The sequence below is a fragment of the Chelonia mydas genome, chromosome 6, assembly GCF_015237465.2.
Source record: "Chelonia mydas isolate rCheMyd1 chromosome 6, rCheMyd1.pri.v2, whole genome shotgun sequence".
NCBI classification, from domain to species: Eukaryota; Metazoa; Chordata; order Testudines; family Cheloniidae; genus Chelonia; species Chelonia mydas.
Window position 1 is genome coordinate 74,925,442 of NC_051246.2, and position 19,578 is coordinate 74,945,019.

The 19,578-nt window shown below is 39.9% G+C and overlaps 1 protein-coding gene across 4 annotated transcripts in view; it reads left to right on the forward strand.

The window, feature by feature from the left end:
• FSIP1 (fibrous sheath interacting protein 1) overlaps positions 1-10,838 on the forward strand; it is a 185,998-nt gene extending 175,160 nt beyond the window's left edge. For all 4 annotated transcript variants that reach the window (XM_043550037.1, XM_043550036.1, XM_027831481.3 and 1 more), the window contains one exon: positions 5,328-10,838. In XM_043550037.1, coding sequence (XP_043405972.1) covers positions 5,328-5,362 — 35 coding nt within the window. In that variant the 3' untranslated portion in view covers positions 5,363-10,838. The remainder of the gene's footprint in view (positions 1-5,327) is intronic.
• The last annotated feature ends 8,740 nt before the right edge of the window (positions 10,839-19,578 follow it).

Sequence of the window (19,578 nt, forward strand, 5' to 3'; positions counted from 1 at the left end):
ATCCAAAGGACTAAAGTGATTCCTGCAACGACAAATCATGTGTAGCTATAACATTTGTTCATGGCCATGACTGGAAGTTCATAACCTTTATCAAGGTTGTGAAATTATTCAATATTATATTATAGATGAGCCCAGTATTACTCCAGTAGCTAGATGTGATAAATTATGTTGACTAATGTAGGAATTAGATCCTTGGAGACTCCAGTGGAGTCCAATCTCTGGCAAATACATTTCTTTTCAAAGTTTCAACCCATATTTATTTAAACAGATTTCTTAATCCTTTATTCCAAGCTCCAGGGTGTTTTTTTTTAATTATTTTTAAAAGAGACATCCCCATAGTTGCATCATGTTATGTATACATATTTAAACTACGTCTAATATAAGAACCACACTAAGGATAATTGTATGTTTTACTTTTTTGGAAATAGGAAACATAGTGAAAAATTCTACCAGACCACTTCACTGGTTAGCCACATAGCCCCAAATCCCAGGGAAGGTAGGGGTAAGACCTTAATGGCCATGGTTGTAGACAGTTCAGGCATGTTTACACACCTCAAACTACTATGGGAATGGCTGATAGCTTTATTTCAGAGCCTCTGCAGGCCATCATGCAGTTTCCCCAGTTCTTGCTCAGCTGGGGAGGAAGCTAGCCTCTCTCTCAATGCTATCATTGTCTTCTCTGATATCATCTCAAAACACCTCTGAAACATCATATGTGGAAGTTTGTATGTGGGAGCTTGATGCTTCACTCTATTATTCTGGTGTTACGTCAGTGTGACTGTCTAAGTGAATGGAGTTATGCCAGTGTAAAGCTGGTGTAATAGAGCGAATACTCAGGCCTGGGGTTTAGAATCATGGACTATTCTTTGGGACATTTGACTCCTGAGAATCTGAGTAGGTGACACAATTCAAGCTGGAGCTTGCAGCTGGATTGAACTCCATCCAAGAAAGCTATTTAAATCCAAGATTTGGTCCATTATGCATGAGTTATCCATTGACCTCTAAGATAGAAGAAATAGATTTATTGTGACTCATTAATATTTTTTACTAAAGCACACTGTGTATATATAAATTTCAGTGAAAAAATCCTAATGTAGTTAGCCATGTACTATATTGCTAAATGTAGTATGACTATAATTCCTAGTATCGTGGAAGATTAGTGCGTGGTAATTATGCTTTTCTAAAAGATAGGGTCTTTGTGGAAGATACTTATTTAAAAACCCTTGACCGCGTTTTAGACTCAGACAATTTAGAAAGTTAGTAGTGTTTCTATTTTTTCCTACAAGGCCAGGAGAACATGGGCATTGGCCTGTAGACCTTCTGGGAGAAGGTCTGTGCATTGGCCTTCAGTATTTACATTTCTTTAAAAAATCATTATTTGTACGTCTCAAGTGTTTCTACTGAAGGCTGTATTGCTTTGTCAGAGATAAGATCTCTCTTATAAGATCTATTTTGGGATGTTCACTGAGACTTTCTGAGCTCAGGATGCAAGAAAGTCTGTTGTATCTTTCCTTATTTGGGAAGGGAAAAGCTTATCCAAGTTCTTAAAGATTGTCTTTTTGAGCTTTTGAATCACATCTTTTTTCTTTAAATTATTTATGAAAATACAGTCCTTCAGAGAATGGATGTACACTACAGCATTGACATATATTCCTGTAGATTCACTTACTGAAGCAGATATTGTACAATACCTCTCAAACAGAATGAAAAACTCAGAAGTTGTTCATATTTTTTCATCTCTATTTAAATATATAGGGATTATTGTCTGCTTTTGACCTGTTCCTTAATACTTTCAGTGGACCTTCTTGTTTTGTCAGGCAAGTGAATCTTACATGCTATATCTTACAGTATCAGCTCCCTTGAAGCAGGCAGAAATACAGCCTGCAGCGATCCAGGACTTTTACAATATCTTACTGTGATATTTTAGTGCTTACTGTGATATTTTAGAAGTACACCAGACCCTCGCTAGAACACGGGATTTGGGATCCATGCCAAGTACCGCCTTATAGCGGGGACCGCGTAAAAATGAAATTACTGTATACAGTAAATGTCACATCCATAAAGTATAGAAAACCTTAGAAAATAAACTCCTACTTGAAGGAAACAATAAATGAGAAAAAAAGTGTTGCTTTATTAGAGATTTAAAGTAGACATTACAATAAACTAATCTAGTTTTTCTTAAAAAAGTCGGTGAGTTGCTTTTGCTTCTTGCTGCTGTGCCGCTTCTGCTTAGCAAACTGCAAAAGACTACGTAGCTGCATAATTTTTATAGGCTCAACGTCTTGCGTCTCAAACCATCTCAAAGCAGTCTCTAAGCCGGCTATGGTCGCAGTTGACATTGGAACGACGTCTACTTCATCTTCCTCTTCTTCTTCCATGGCGAAGGCCAATTCTTCAGCTTCTGGAATGTTGTTTGGTCGTACTGCCTGAAGAATTTGGTCATCCGTTAGACTTTCAGCAACAGGACAAAATTCTTCTGCTTCATCGTCGCCTCTTATCCAGGACTCGATATTTTGCGGCAGAACAGTTACTCCGAGCCCGGACAGTTGCTGGCACAGCTCCTGCATCCACTCCATGTCTGTTCTTCCAACTTCCTCCTCTATAAATCCCTCAAAGTCGAATTCCTGCTTTCTTCATTTTCTTCCAGGAGCAGGTGGCCAAATGACTCTTTCAGTCCCACCATCCAACAGCGGTTTATCATTTCAGCGCATAATAAATTCCGGGAATTGCCGCCAATGTAAAAGAAGTCTTCTATAGTCAACTTCTTCAGAAAATCGGTGACAGACAACTCGCTTTCTATCATTTGTCGTACCAAGTTCCGTTGATAGTGCTGCTTAAAAATGGCGATAACACCTTGATCAAGCATGAATAGCTGATGCTTTCCCGTCAACTGTGCCTGCGCTCCTCATTCTGGTGGAGTACTAGAGTCGACAGAAGAGTGCTCAGCGGTCGATCTATCACATCTATGCTCAAAAAAATTGTACTGTACAGTACTTAAATTTGGGATCCATGGCTGCGACCGCGTTATATCCGAATTCGTGTTATATAGACGCGCGTTCTAGCGAGGGTCTGGTGTACTCTGTGCTGAGGAATAATCAGTTACATCAATGTACATTTATATCCCCCAAGAGTTAAGACATGGAGCATGTTTTGGTCTGTACAATGCAGAGAAAATCTTAAACTGTATCATAAATGCTTGAGTCCTTCAATATCTGGGAAAAAACAGTAAAACAGAATGTCATCTCATAGAGAAATGTTTCTGATAAAATTCTGACCCCTAGATGCAGGCAGGAAGCTTGGAGTTACACTTGATCAACCAAGAGTAGAGTTTGGCCTTTTGTTATAAGGTTGTTTTATTAATCCCTTTCAATTTAGAAGGCAATATAGACACACAGAGACATTTTATTAAAATTTGGTAGCAAATTCCCTGCAGGAATTTGACGTGTCATTCATTTACTTAGCTTTCAGACAGAAATATTGAACCTTGTTTCACCTCACTGTCTCTCATGATCAAAAAAGTTAATGAAGATGTTTAACATCAAGAGATACTGTAACTTCCCACATCACTTAGTTCCTTAAAAAACAAAATTTCATTGTAAGAAGAGTGAAGAATCCTAGCAAGATTTACACATTTAGTACTATTAAAAAGAAACCAATTAACAGACTTGTGGGTAATGATCAGATCTTAATTCTCCAGCATCTATTGCCATTTATGGCACAAAATCAAGAATTTATTATTGTACTTTTTCAGTGAGTGCATAGAGTGTCAGGTAAGGCAAGAAAACAGGCAAGTAACTGGAACTGGCAGGATTTGACTTCTTTATGCATAGACCCCCTGCTGCTAGAATTGATGAAAAGAAGAATGTTGTCTTCAGGTCTGCCGGAAAGTTCAAGATTAACTAAATGGGCCAAATTCTGCTTTCTCATGTGACTGTGTAAATTCTGAGTAACTGTCAGGAATCAGGGCCTGCAGCAGAGCTAGTCTCCAGGCAGCCTCATTCAGACATCTGATCTGTAGCAGGCTGCCTGATTGGTCACGCCACCTGATTAGCTGCAGGGGACAGCAGGCTGGCTCTTGGGGCAGCAGGCTGGCTCTTAAGCCAGCAGCAGCTTATTGGCTTCTCAGTGCTCATGCCCACAATTGTGTCTGTGTTACTTTGTTCCTGCTGCTCCTGCCTTGCACCCAGCCTTTCCTCTGTCCTGTCCCTGCCTTGAATCTCTTCTTGCTTGCTACCCTTCTTGCTCCAGTTCCTGAGCTCCGGTTTGACCCTTGGCTCTGACTGGCTCTGATCTTAGTCCTTGGTTCCTGATGCCTGCTCCCACCACTAGGCTAGACCGCCTTATCCTGGTCAGCTGACAGTAACTCCATTAAAGTCAATGGTTTCAGGGAAATGGTGGTCCTGGGAGGTGGAGTGTTTGCTAGGACCATGTGATCAAAAACACTGACTTTCTAAATAAATACACAGGTACCTTCATAACTGCATTAAAAAGAAAATACCTAACTTTGATTACAGTCACATAATACCAGACTTATTTCTCTTTATATTATTAATCTTTTGCAGAGAGAGTGTGCATCATTAAATAATGTGAGCTTTTTGTACCATAAATCTTCTAATACAAATTATTAAAATACATCTGTGACCAGCTATCTTGTTCAAACTCTTTATACTGATTATCTTCTGGATGCCTGTTTCTTGAGATTGCTTTTCACCTGGAAAAAGCTGTCATTGGAAGTCTACAGCCTAACCTTCTCTTTTCTTCTTTGAAATTTCAGACCTCTATCTAGCTCATGAGCTTGAACAATCTGTGGTGGTTTAAGTTAAGTAGTGGATAATGTTACACTTTCAAATAATTCAGAAATATAAAGCTAGTTGTTTATTTCCAAAACAGATTCCGTTTTAATTTCAAATCCATCATAACATGGAGGTCTATGATGCAAAATTACTTTCAGAGCTAAAAAAGCACTTACCTTAGGAGAACAGTGATTACAGTTATCATTGAGAGGTAAGTGAAGTCTCTACTACCCCTCAAGAACTGGTAAAGGCAGACGGTCAAATACCCTTGGATGCACATGTGATGCCTGTTGGGATAAACAGAAGCCAAACGTATCCACAGGTGCAGGCATGTACATCAAAAGTTGATATTTCTCAATTTTGAGAGTCCAGTCAGTAGATGTGCATGAGTGACTGCTCTTATTCCCAGCTTTCTTTGGGCTTATTAGTGTTCAGGAAGATTGTGTATCACAATCAGTTACTACTTTTTTTAGTTTTACTTGTGAATATTATTGGACTTCAGGCAATTCATGTATGATTTCTTCTTTTGTGCAGATGATCTGAAGATGGAAGATGTGACAGCAGAGTAATATACATACTCCAACTTAGTCATTTTAATAAAACATTGGTAAACTACACTTCAGTGTTTTTCATTAATACACGATCATTTCAGACTCTGAATACAGTGAAATCATCATGCATATATACACTGCATACCATAATTGTTACTGTGAAATAGTTTCTTCTTACAGAGACAGTTATTATTGTCACACATTGCAGTTTGAGTTTTAAAGGAAAAATATTCCACTTAATTGAATTTCTGGTGAATATTTTACATAATATTGTTCAGTGTTTTACCAGCAATGTACATTTTTTCAACATACAGTAGTAGATATAATCACAAAGTTGCATTGAATTTGGTAAAATTGAATATGAACTTTGTAAAAATATGACATGTCAATTCTAATAATCTATTTTTTTCCTTTTTTTTGCATACACTTTACTGTTTTGAAGAAAAATGGCTAAAATCTGACTGCAGCTATTCCTGCCTGTAGTGAAGTTGTCTGTGGTACGGACTGGATTCTGTAAAGTGGTGAGCACTCTGTCCCTGACTCAGCAAATTACATAATCATTTGCTTATTTTTAAACCAACAATAATTGACATCAACATGACTACTTGTATGCATATAGTTAAGTATGTGCATAAATACTTTGCTGGATTAGAGCTAGAGTGCTCATCACTTTGCAGGATTAAGCAATAGGTGAAGATAAGAATTTAATCATGTGGCAAGTAGCCTTAGGTTCTAGTTGAGGTACATAACTAATTTGCACAGAGACAGTGAGTCAGTCTCTGTAGTCCTTTCTTAGGATCTGCTTCTTAGTTGCACTAAAGTGCCTTTACACCAGTTTGACAGTATGGAGAAGCCTAATAGTGTAACTGAAAGTCAGATAGATACACAGTCCTTAGTGGGAGTTTTGTCTGAATAAGAACTGAAAATGGAATTTAGAAGTTGGATGTAACAGAAGGTATGCAGGACCTGGAATGATAATATCGGAATCTGAAACCTTCTGGTAATGTCTAGCAGAAGGGGGGAAAACAGCAGCTGTTTTATGTTTGAGATAACAGTATTAAAAATTTACTTTGTCCCTACTCCCTCCCTCGCTACTCTGTCTCTTGAATTTTTGCTTTCTTAAAGAGGCGATCTTCTTTTCATCTTGTGCACTATTATGTGAGAATAAAATAACTTTTTTAAGTGATTTTTTTTAAAGATTCTGAGGAAAAAAATAGTCGTTCGAACAAAGATAATTTGGTAGTTACATCAAAGAAATCTATTAATTTAATGTGACCTCCACATATATCACACTGACAAGTTTTCAGTTAACACAAGCTAAAAGCATAAATTTTTTCTTAGATTTCGTGCTGTCTATCCACCATTCATTGAGAAGAAACTTCTGGTTCTACTGATACAAAGTCAGTAATGGCAATGGTCATACATGAGCTAATCTGAACTCAAAGTAATAAACATATTCAGACAAAGTCTAATCTGTGATACCAGTGTAAATGCAAGTGGAGTTACTCCATTGACGTACTTGGGATTTACATGGATTTAACAGATCAGAAACTAGCCCAGTATGTTTTAGCTTATGAATTTAGATAACTGATGCATTATATTTGCCATAATCAAGTGCCACTTGTCCCGTTGGTAGTTTAGTGAATGCTGTGCTCAGGAACCCGACCCAAACCCCTCCAGATCAAGGCCACCACATTGTATGCATGATTTATATATTATGTCAGAAAATGAAAGCCTAACAGTGAAGTTATCTTGGGGACTAGCAGTTTAGGAACTTTTTTGTAGAGCATAAAAATTAAATCAAAATATCATCTCATACATACAAAATATCTGTGAGGTAACACAAAGAATAGATAAATATACAATTCTAGTGGGTGGCCTCACCATGGAGCATCCCCTAACAGCCAGTGCAGTGCCACCATTGTATCTCTGCCTCAGTCTCCCCAAGTGAGAGTTTTAATAAATCAAGTGGGGCTTGTATATTGAATAGTGTCCGTTCAGGGGTCTAGTTTTTTTTAACTCCAAAGGAAGAAGGTCATATAAATAGGCCTGCCTCTCAGCTTCTCTGGCACAAATGGGGCTATCTTCCAAACTGTCCTTTATACTTTTCCTCTTTAATGCAGAAGTTTCCCACAGCTCTCTTCCCTGGAGCTGGGCTGTGGTTCAGGCCAGCTTCAGGGCTTTAGCCAGCTTCTCCTCAGCTGGGCCCTTTCACAGGCACCTGCCCTGCTGTGAAGAAGGGGGCAGCATTTATGCTGACCCCTTCTCCCAGCTCATTCCTTATTGGCTGGGACCCCTTTCCTTTCTCTCCATATCTTCTGAAGGGGCAGACTATCTGTCACAACAATATAACTGCAATCTTTATTAAAGTCATAACTATATGTAAAATGTGTATAAGATGTAACAATAAATTCAGACCCAAGATGTTGCCAGTTTCTATGATCAAATATAGGTAAAAGTCTCAGAATCTTCTCTCTTCTTGTATCCATTTTACTGGCCCTACTTTCTTCTATTTTTCCTAATCTCTATGAGTGAGTTTCTGTGTTGCAACTCCAAGAGATACAGAACAGAACTCACAGTGCATGGTGAGGTGCTATAGCAATTTTAAGCCACCTTTATGCCCTTCTGATCCTGGGCTGCTCTGAGGGTTGGAGAGGAACCTGGGGCCTGTTTAAGGTATGGCAGTGGGCTGCAGAATCTGCTCAGTGCTCTATGTGATACAGCCCCTCCACCACATAATTTCCGGCCCCCAGCCCTGGCCTCAGCATAATGCCTGCCTTGGGGGAATCCATTTAGGGCCCCTTCTTACTATCCTGGCCCTTTTATGTGGCTTAAAGGGACCAGAGCAGTGGGGAGGATCTCTTCTATCTCATCTATCTCATGTATTACAAAAGTATGTTCTGTGAGCACTTGATCTGACTCTCATTGAAGTTTGTGGAAAGGCTCCCATTGACTTCAGTAGGACCTGAATCAGGCTCTAGGTGTCTAAATTAAAAAGTGTAAAAAGAGTTGATTTACTGGCTCTTTCAGTAGCCATTTGTGTTACCTCATTTTAAGTTAAAGGTGGGTAGAATTCAATATTGTATTGCTGGTAAATTTTTTATTTTAGAATTGTAGACTTTATTTCAAATTCTGAGTGCACTAGTAGTTCTTGGTGTTCCCTCTGGCCCTTTTCTCAGAAATGTGTTTCCCTTCCATTTGTCATATGACTCTCTTCTTCCCATACTAGACTCAAAATACCATTATGAGACTTTACCCACCTCTCTGTCTTCCTTACCTTCCCCCTCCCCCATCCTTTAAGTATGGAGTTTGCTGAACCACCTCCAGCTCCTGTTGCTTCTAACAGGGAATTATGAGATGAAAAGATCAAGAAGAAAAAGAAAAAAAGTGTGTGTGGGGAAATCCATCAACTCTGGCAGAGAAAGAGACAAGAAGCCTCTAATCAGGGCCTGCAAAAGCCTCAGCCCCAGCTCTAGCTGGGCAAGTAAGCCTCCCTATCCAGAATTCCCTCTGTCCCATTCTCTGCTTACCCACCCACTTCAGTAATTCCAACTACTGCATGCTAATGGGGAAGGTCCTCTCAGTGTTGTTTCCAAGCTGCTAGCTTCCCAGACATACAGCTGTAGTGTGCAGCCTCTCCTGCAGATCTCACTGTTCATCCTATTGCTACAGCCAACTCCTGTTTGTGTGATTAAGGCATGTGCACCTCTGCAGTTGGCCCCTTGCCTGCAGTCTTGCTGCCATGTGCTCAGCTGCTTTTGCTAATCCTGTTCCAGCAGGTTTAGACCTGCTTCTCCCCAAAACCCTTACACTGATTTCTCTCAGCTGATTTTCTTTGTGCAGGGAACACCAAGTTCCCTGGTGCCGCTCCTTCTCCTTTTTCCTGGCCCACCCTTCATGAATATCGAATGGGTTCTATAACTGTGTTGATTTTATCCCCGGGGAGCTCACCCACACTATTTCCCATTTGGACGCAGCTAAAAGAATTACAAAGTACATGTGACGCTTCAGTTCATTTGGACAGCTGCATTCCACAACTGCCTAATGCCCCTCCCTCTCTTCATACTCCAATCCTCTTCCTAATGCACATGTGACTAAGGCCCCAGTTCAGCAAAGCACTTAATTACTCGCTCAACTTTCAGCACATGAGTAACCCCACTGAATTCAAACTGTGCTTAAATGTTTTTCTGGATGAGGGCCTAAGGTAGCAGGTCCAGTTGAAGGATCCAGTTGCAGTGATGAAGCTTCCCCTCAGATGAAGGAGTAAGTTCAGATGCGAAACCAGATGGGTAATCTGATGGAAGGACCCTTCTAAGGGCTTGTCTACACAAGGACACTCATGAAAGGTAAAATTAATCAACTAAGGGTTTGAAGTTGAAGCTCCTAAATTAAAGTGCCTTAAACCTTATGTGGATGCTCTCATTTAGAAGTGGCCTCTACGTGCCACTTTACTTTTGAATGAGAGCATCCACACAGGGGTTTAACATGCTTTAACTCTTGTGCATTGACTTCACACCTTTAGTTGATTTGCTGTAACATTTCTGAATGTCAGCACATAGACAAGGCCAAAGATAGCTACAACAACTGACATCAACACTTGTAAAATACTCAACTCTTTAGTTCTGGAACCTGAGCCTTGGATGTACATGGCACAAATGCCTCCAATCGAGGTGAAGTTTCACATAAAGTGATTGTAGTTGAGAATTCTCAGACTGACTTTCAAATCATTGTTTCACAGATCAGAGTGCAATTTGTGCAGCGTCTCATGAATGACATGATTGCTATTTCTCTATCTTAAGGTTTTTATATTAGCCCCTATCACTCTAATACTTGAGTATTTCCCAGGTTAACTCAGTTAGCATAGCATGGTCCCTAATGGACCTCCTGGTATCTTCAGCTCTTCATTGGTTATTGTTCTTTTTTATATTTGGAAGTGATGATTGTTGTAAGGATCATTCTGGTTCTGGTACAAAAGCTTTATCAAAGGTCTTGCAGTGTGTCCTAAAAATAGTCAGACTCTGGATTAGTCTAATCGTCATCCACAACTGGATTTCCTTGCTGAGATTGCCTTACCTCCAGCTGTCAAGGACTTCGTCGTGGGCAGACGGGGAACACATCTGTCTTGCAGTTCCTAGATGAAGATGCAATCTTTGATGTAGCTGAGACCTGATCCTTAAATAAGATCAAGGCAAAGGCCTTGGACTTGCAGCAGAAGTAGTTTAGAAAACAGTGGAGGTAGAGGACAGCGACGTGATCACCCATAGAAGAAGTGGGCAGCTGCATTCTGCACAAACTGGAACCTTTGAATTTGCTTTCACATTCAACTTCAGAGACAGTGAATTACATTAATCCAATCTGGAGATGAAAAATACATGGATCACTGTGGCCAGGCCCTTCTCTAGGAATAATTCAGCTCACTTATAGCTGTGTTTACTCTGCCATTCTAATGGGAGAAAAAAGTAGTAAGCAGATATGACTCTCAATACTCAGGGAGCAGATCTGTTAAGTAATCACTTTTCAGAGAAGAATCACTTTATTTTCTGTTCCCTTTTGTACAGTATGTATTGTCTGAGATTTACCTTTCTCAAAAGTACACACTTCTATATATTGTTTCATACACCTAATTTTTTTGTAGGTGTGTTTGATAGAATTTCTGGACCTTTTACATGTGGAAAGCAATAAATGTATTTACAAACTCCAGGAATGTTCCTATTTCAGTTGGTATGTCAGAATGTTCAGTCTCTGGCAATATGATAATGATGAATAAAAAATGATGATGATGATATGTAAAATGTGTATAAGCATGATGATGATGAATAAAGAAGAATTGTACAGTTACATTTTAAAATGAAGACACCTCAGTTTTGACTAAAAATTGGTACTTGTAAAACCCGCATGTGCATGTCAGGTATCTGAACACAAATCTGATACTTATGCTCACCGTTACTCACGTTGCATATATAGCAGGCACTCACTTTTTTGCATGCTCAGTTGAGAAAATGTTGCCCTAATATATATACTTTAAAGTTTTGAACTGTAATTTAGTGTGCATTTGTAAATGTCTTTTCATTTTATTTTGAGTCACTTAGCAACAAATGTCCACAAGTACTGGGCAGTTGATATCCCACACTTCTTTGGATAAAAGGATTACTGTAAGCAGATTTCACTGATATTTACAAATCTACTCAGCTCAATTTATTCCGAAAGATTTGTGTCCTAATCTATGTACTATGGTATAAATATAATCAGAGCAGCTCTAACAAGTCTGGGTTGTTCAGTGCTATTTTCTGTGTATGTATGATATTCGTGGTGAGCTATGAATTAGCTGCGGGCCTTTAATGGTCCTCCTACGTACACATGGAATTTCTATAATTTAATTATTTTTAAGAAATAGCATTAAAAAGCTAATGTACTATCTGTAACCTCTACATATAATTTGATTAAGAGGGTTATTGAGAAGAACCTTGTATTAGAAAACGAAGCCCCCTGTTCTTTGTGTGCTTGCATATGTCCATTACACTGCCGGTGCATGTGCATCTCATGCACCAGTACTGGAGAGTATTCCTTAATGGTACCTGCATGCACCCTGTCTTCCTTGTGTTCCCAACAGAGAGTATAAAGGAGACAACCACCCTGCTCATCCTTCAGTTCCTTCTTACTGTCTGTGGTTTGTAGTTGGAGCATTTCTGTGCTTTACAGCCCCGTTCATCTGTGAACAAAGTTGCTTATAACTGCAATTTAGACTTAAACTGCTCTTAAAAATCTCCAATGATGGAGATTCCAGGTCCTCCCTAGGCAATTTAGTCCAGTGCTTAACTACCCTGAAAGGAAGTTTTTTCTAATGTCCAACCTAAAAGAGACTGTAGGAGATCTATCATTGCTGCTTACAGTGGGACAGCCATCCATTTCAGTGCCAACAACACCAGAAGCCTTTGTGGCTGCCAGGGACCTATTGTGCCTTTTAGTACTGCCATCACCACTGATTCAAGGTGAAGATCCTCTACTGGTACTGGCACATGTGCCACAGTCATCAGCACTAACATTAGGGTTTGTTGCAGCCCCGTCAATCTCAGGGCTGGTACTGCACTCATTGACCTCTTTGGCGTTGATATCTAGGCCTCCGGTACAGACTCCACACAGTACCAGTTTCCAGGGAGTCTTCAGTGCTGCTGCCGGTACTGCAGTCTCAACATAGATCCATGTCCTGGTCTCCAAAGTCTCCTCTGCACCACCTTGCCTTCAGAGTTCTCTTACTCCTTGTCAGAGTCCGAAATGGGTTCCTAGGTCTCCTACGTCAGAGAGTCCAGGGCCTCCTCCAGAATCCATTCCTGCTCTCACAGAAGACCCTCTGTCAGGAGCAGACCCAGGGATTTGGAAACTCGGTGTAGGCACAACTGGCCCCCAGTACTGTATCAGTCTCCTCACTGGCCATATTGGACCCATTGAGGGATGTTTCAGGAATCCTGATAAACATTTCTGCTTCCTCATAGAAGCAAATCACCAAGACAGGAGTCACCCCCCACACCCCAGTACAAAAAGACCACAAATGGTTGTTATTAAACTGTCTCCAGAGACAGAGTTTCTGGAGCTTCCCCAACTTGCCTTGGACTAATAATCTACCTCAGCAGTGCAAGATCAACCTCCACTGAATACATAATCCTCATCACTTGATGAGGCTCTTGTACTGGAAGCTTCCTCTCTGATACTGGATGACTGCAAAATCTAAAAAGAGCTCCTGAAAAAGATAGCTGTATCTCCTGGTATTTAGATGGAGGTGTTGGAGGAGAGTTCTCACAAACATATAGACATTTTGCACTTGGCTATTGCAGGGAAGGTAACCCTTCCTATAAATGAGGTGATAATGCAACTCATCAGGTCACTGTGGCAACCCCGCACATCTGTTCCACCAATGGCTAAGTGCATGGAGCACAAATACCATGTGGCATCCCAGAGGTTTGAGCAATTTTTTTCACACCCTGCACTGGGCTCAGTGGTAGTGGCCATGGTGAATAAAAAGCACTGTAAAAAGATGTCTTTGATTTTTGTGTGCCACCATTTCTGGATGCTGAACTTGAGACATTGTAGGCCTAATCTTTTGAGGTGCTGGGCAATCACAACTCCAGCTGTCGTCACGGGAAGCTGTGAGTTCTCAACACCTGTAAAAATCTAGCCCAAAGTGTCTCAAGGTGGACACCCAAACTCAGAGGCCACTTTGGAAAATACTGACCCAAATGTTTGTGTGACTTTGCTATCAAACACTCTAAATCACAGCTGGTTTTCTTCAGCATAACCACATTTCTTGCCTGTCATTATGTGTGTGGTTTGGTAATAGAAACATAAAATCGAGGCCTCATTTAAATTCTTTTATTTTAGGTAAAACCACAGGAAGTGAAAACATTTGGAAAATATGTTAACTTTTGGTTTCAGCACTACACTCATAATAACAGAGACAAAATGTGGTAACCACAAAATATCATTCGCTGAAGCATCATGGATGAAAAGCAAAAAAACAGGTTGGGTGCAAAAGAATAGAGAAGACTTGTTTTTTCCCTAGTTTTTCCAATGCCTCTCAGTCATGACCTGCAATAACCCCTGCTTTTGGACCATTCTTGTGCAGTCTGCCAGCAAAGCTGAAATATAAGAGATTGTTAGTCTGTGTGGTGATGCAACACCGGAGGTTAAGACCTTTAAATATGTTTACATTTGTGACCTGAATCAGGATTTGGTAACGGGCCTGTCAAACTAAAAGGCACCATTTCAACCCATAGAACTATTTGCAACAAAATAGGATTTAACAAGGTTTTTTTAAGGCTTTCTCAGCTCTTTGCTTATACTCACACAGCCGAGCAAAGGATATTCACACTTAAAGTTATCCCACAAGCTTTACCAGGCCTTTTCTGTTTTGAGACTGTTGATTTTTGGTGTGCAAAGAAAAAGTTTGACTGTGTTCAACTCTGTACTGCTTTATGTTTCTTGTCGTATGTCCTAGTATGAGTCTTCCAGCAGATTGCAAATAATTCTGTTCCAAAAATGTAAGGTTTTTATTAAAAGAAAGGTACCCAATTTACCAAGTAACCTGATTGTTCACAAAAAGTATTTTATGTCAACACTTCATCATCTGATAACAGAAGATTTTTGCATAAGACCCATCTGTTTTCTGAGCAGAAAATAAGCAATCCATTCTGCCATTGTCAGTGAAACTCTGAGTAATGTATATTGAATGTAGCACTATTGTTCTGTATTGGGAAATGCTCAAGTGTTGATAATGAATAACTTCAGTGATTATGTGTGTGTCAATTTTGCATGGCTGGCTTCCTTTTTATGATAAACTCCACAGTGCTTTTTGCTGAGATAGACAAATGATAGGAGCATTTATATCTGAGACCTCTTTCATAGCCTGCTACTAACATGTTTAAAATAGAAATCATATCTCATACTTACACGATTTGTGGAAAAGCTATGCAACACCTATTTAGCTATGGTGATTCAAGGAACTCTTAGGTATTGGTTTTGGTGTAGGACAGTGATATAAAATTATTGGGCCATATCTTCAGCTGGTGTAAATTGTCATAGCTCCATTGAAGTCAATAGAGCCATGACAGTTTACACTTGCTGTGGATCTGGCCCATTAGATGAAGTGTACTGAAGGTATCTGCCTATGTCTGGATTTCCTGATAAAATCATCTGGGAACTACAGATAATTAGGAGCAAAAGAGTGAAATTTTGGATAATAGAATCTTTTATTCTCTTGGTGGGCATAAACACTCCCATTAGGGCTATAAAAACTATATACATATCGCAAGGGGAGAATAAACACCCCAATTGTGTCATAAAAAGAAGAAAAAGACATGATGAAAATGGTCTTTTCTGCGATGGACTATGGCTGTTATCATATCTACTCTGTGGCTCTCTGGTGCATATTTTGCTCTAATTTCCCATGCAGAACTCCTGTGATATCCGTGGTGACAGTGGAAACTCTGAGCACAGGCCAAGAACAGCCTACCGTGATCTACCGCACAGATTAAGGAGGGAAAGTTTGCTTTATGATAAAAGTAGATATTACTACGTCATGTTTGTTAGGAATTCAAAACAGTATGGAAAAGATTGGAAGTAGAAAAGAGCGGCAGAGAACGTAGGCTAGGAAGGATACATTCACACTAGAATCGGGGATGGTCAGCAGAGAGATTATTATTTCCATTCATTCAGGTCGATTTCGGTAAACTCATTAATGCTCTGTCTGAATGTTCAGATATGAATTATATCTGAAAAACTCCTCCTCTTCCTCAAACAAAATTAAAAAAGTAATATACTATAGACTACACTCCCTTTTTCCTGCCCTAAGAATTAGTTTCTAAAAGCAATTTTAAATCATATCGCTCATTTTCAGTTTTTATGTACGTTATTAATTTTATTATTTAAATTCCAAAAATATGCTCCTAGCTGCACAGGACACAAATATAAAGACAGTTCCTGTTCTGTGGATCTTATTACACTTTGAAAGACAGACATATTGAAGACAAAATACACTGGCAGATTCACAGGAGGGTTTTAAGTTAGAAAAGTTTTAAGGTCTAGAAAAAAAGGCATGGAACATTATGAAATAATCTTTAAATCTGCTTTTTATTTGAACAGAGTTCTTTATTTTAAAAAAGTCTGTACTGTTTGAGGCTGATTTATATATTGGAAAATAAGTATCCTTATAAAATAGGGTGGTAACTCTTGAAGACCACTTAAAGCTATAACCTGGAGCTCCATGATCTATTACAACTGGACTATTCCTCTTTATTCTCCAACCACAGAGGCTCCTCTTTATTTTATTTTTGTAAATCCTTCTGTCAAGCTTCACAATATAGCACTGGCACATGGAGTTGTTCAGGCAGCTGATTGCCTTTCTAATTCCCCAATGTTTCCCTTTGCTCCAAGAACAAGATGTTCCTCTGGGGCTCTCTATCTTCAGCCAGTAGCTTTTTCCATTGTTTTTTTTCATTTTTCTCCCTCTTCTTGGTGCCCTTCATGGTAGACAAAGGATTTTTGAGAACAGGAGACTGCAGGAAACTGGTATTTGAGGTGAAAATGCTGCAGTGTAGCAGACCCAGCTAAGATCAAAAGCTCATAGCCCAGTAAAATAGTGCACTGCCTCTCCCACTCTACAGCAGTGTGGCAGGCAGCCTTAAGCTGTTTGGAGCAGAAATTCAGCAGCAGAAACTGGCATTTGGACGTGACAAGTCAGAAGTCTGTGACTGGTTTTTCTGTGCTTCCTGGGGTAAAATGGGGGCTCCAAGAGTGTCTCTAAGAGACTGGAAAGTCAGAGGAGCAGGAAAAACCCATGGCACAGGACCCTGCACCCCCTTTCAGGCCACCACACTAACACGGAATTTTTCCTTGATTGTTCAAGGAGAGCATGTCTGTACTTGTTGTAGTTGGTATCTTGTAAAACGCCCACCCCCACTTCTGTCAGCTCCCCCATCTCTGGGATCATCTATGACTTTCACAGGCTCTGAAACAGAAACTTCAGTTTAAAAAACAAACAACCCCCAATGCCTCCCAAAGCACTCATGTGGCTTGGATTCTCCATATTTGGCACCAGTTACCATTATGTTCGGGCAGCCTGAGGGTTCTGTGCACTGATTCTATTCTCCCTTCAGATGTGGGTTTGCTCAGTGTTGCCTAGACAGCCATTTCCCCACAGTTTTCTAACTCCTTCTACTGGCTATTCCTCAGTAAGTCAGCAGAACTGTCTAGTCTATAGTGCCAGCCTGCTGGTTCAGTGAACCCTCTCTTCCCTTGGCTTCCTCAAGTATGGTCTAGTCCAGCCCTCCATTTACTAGTGTTTTCTCTGTTTTTTTCTTTTCACAGGATGCAGCAGAGCAGGCTAGTCCATACTGTTAGCCTATCAGTGGCAGCAGACCTTCGGTTTTCTGTTTGGCCTCCTTTAGGTCAGTGTGGTCTAACTTAGCCTGTCTTTTTACCACATCTGCTGGTTGCTTCTCTTAGCAGTGCAGCCTCAATTCGCCCATACTTCTAGCTTGAATGTACCAACAGACCACCAAAGTAGTTGGAATCTTCAAGTAGAGTTGTGATTAAGCTGTTCTCCTTCCAGTTTCCCTTCTTATGTGCCAGATCAGCTTGGCCTGCTATTTTATTGACCCTGACGGCAGCTTTCATCCAATTGATATTGGTGAGCATGTTCAGTTGCTCACACCAGTGGCTTGCTAGCTCTAATGAACAATCTGAAAGGCTGTGATCCCGCACTAAAATGTCAGTATCAAGGGATTGAGAGTGCATCATTTGAAGCAAGGGACTTCAAATGTGAGTGTTTATGTTTGGCTGTGTCCCCTTTCATCACCATTCCCTGCTTCTATAAAACAAATGTAGAAACTATCCACACATCTGGGATTTTAGGGGATTCTGAGAACTTGATCCTTATGGTGCAAGAATCCTATTTTTTCTCAAAATCAGGGATATACTGGAATTTCTTCTATATGGTCTATTGTTTGGGTCCAAGTCCTAACTTCCTGAAGGTACAAGTCTTAGTATTATGAGCCTTGTAGCATATTTCTTTCACTTCTAGCCTTTCCCTCCTCCCCGGTACCCTCACTTTACCCTATTTCTTAAAATTATGTCTCTGCAGAGATGCCAAGTAGTAGACTAGGAATTCTGAACTTTGTTTAATATCTAGAGGAATATTCCTTTTACTTTTATTAATTACGTCGGTCAGGAGAGTTAGTAAGTTGAGGGACGTATCACTCTGGGTTCCTTATGTGCAGTTTTGTCCAGATGAGGTGATTCTCAGCTAGCACTAGAATTTTCTACCCCCAAAATTATTATTTTCATTTAAACCAGTCTATTGATTTGTGTTCTGTGTGTTTTAAGCCATACCACAGCTAGGAGAATCCTCTGAACACCTTAGATATGGATGGAACACTCGAATTCTATTTATGCAGAATCAATCCTAGAAAAAAAATCACATCCAGTTTTAGGATTAGATGGATTATTTAAGAAGGAATGCAAAGAATAAGCACTGTTTCCAGATGGATAAATTCAGGAATTTATCAGGCCTACAAATTGTTTGTAAAAGATCTCCCTCCTTCTGTGAAGGCTATTCAATCAGGTACCTGGCCATTTCCTATGAAGAAGCTTCATTTAAGTAATTCCTTTATCATTTTAAAATAGTTGTGTTGTCTTTGCCTGATATGGCTTTTGGACAAAAGGTTCTGCTGGCTCTCACTTGGTTTTCCTTCAGAAAATCCTTCATCTAGTGGGCGAAGGAAGAAAGGGGAAAGCAAACAAACACCCAGGGATCTAACGTAAGAGCTGTTTTTCGTCATAGTTCAGTTTTGTTTATGTTTTAAGTTTCCTTTCCATATGTGATGATTGCTTTACTGCTGGCTACTTCCAGTTTCAAATGGATTACTGACCATTAAGTGTCTATTAGGGAGAAAATTAACACTTACCCACCTGCAATTTTTCTTCTCTAAAGTGGGCACATGGTGATCCCCATCCAGGTCATTACCTAATTTGCATTAACATCTAGTTGAAGGAAAGATACCTCAATCCTTCCTTTTTCCCTTATGGACCATTCCTGCAGGGAAAGATGGAGAAATATTGGGATTTCTTCATATTGGGATTTTGTTTTCTGTGTGTCCATTTCTTGTATAATAAATGAATAAGTAGACAAAAGATAAAGTATCCTGACAGGATATAGCTAATTTTTCATAATGTTTATCAGTCAGAATGTATAATTCATTTTTCGGCTTGAGCAGTTGGCTGGGCTATTAGAGACAGTCAGTTCTGTGAACAACTCCATCTGGAGTCATTGTGAAGTTAGAGAGAGAGGTTGAAATGAAAGGAAAAGAAAAAGGAGCAGCTGTGCTTGGCGGATCAGGAAGAATAACCCAGTTGGAATGGAACATGGAGAACAAGGTGCCCACATCAGGGAAGGAAAAATTACACGTAGGTAAAGTAAATTTTACCTCTTATTCCCATCCATCACACCCCAATGCCTAAACTGCCAGTTGAGTGGGAAGAACACAAAGTTGTGAGGCTGCTCTAAGCTATACTGGGGTGGGGACCAATGTAGAACTTTCCCCTAGATCAAATAAGTATATTTCCATAAAACATATGCAACGTCACAGAATGAACAGAACAGATAATCAGCAAGTAATCCATTCCCTGTCGCTCATTCCCAGTTTCTGGCAAACAGAGGCTAGGGACACCATCCCTGCCCATCCTGG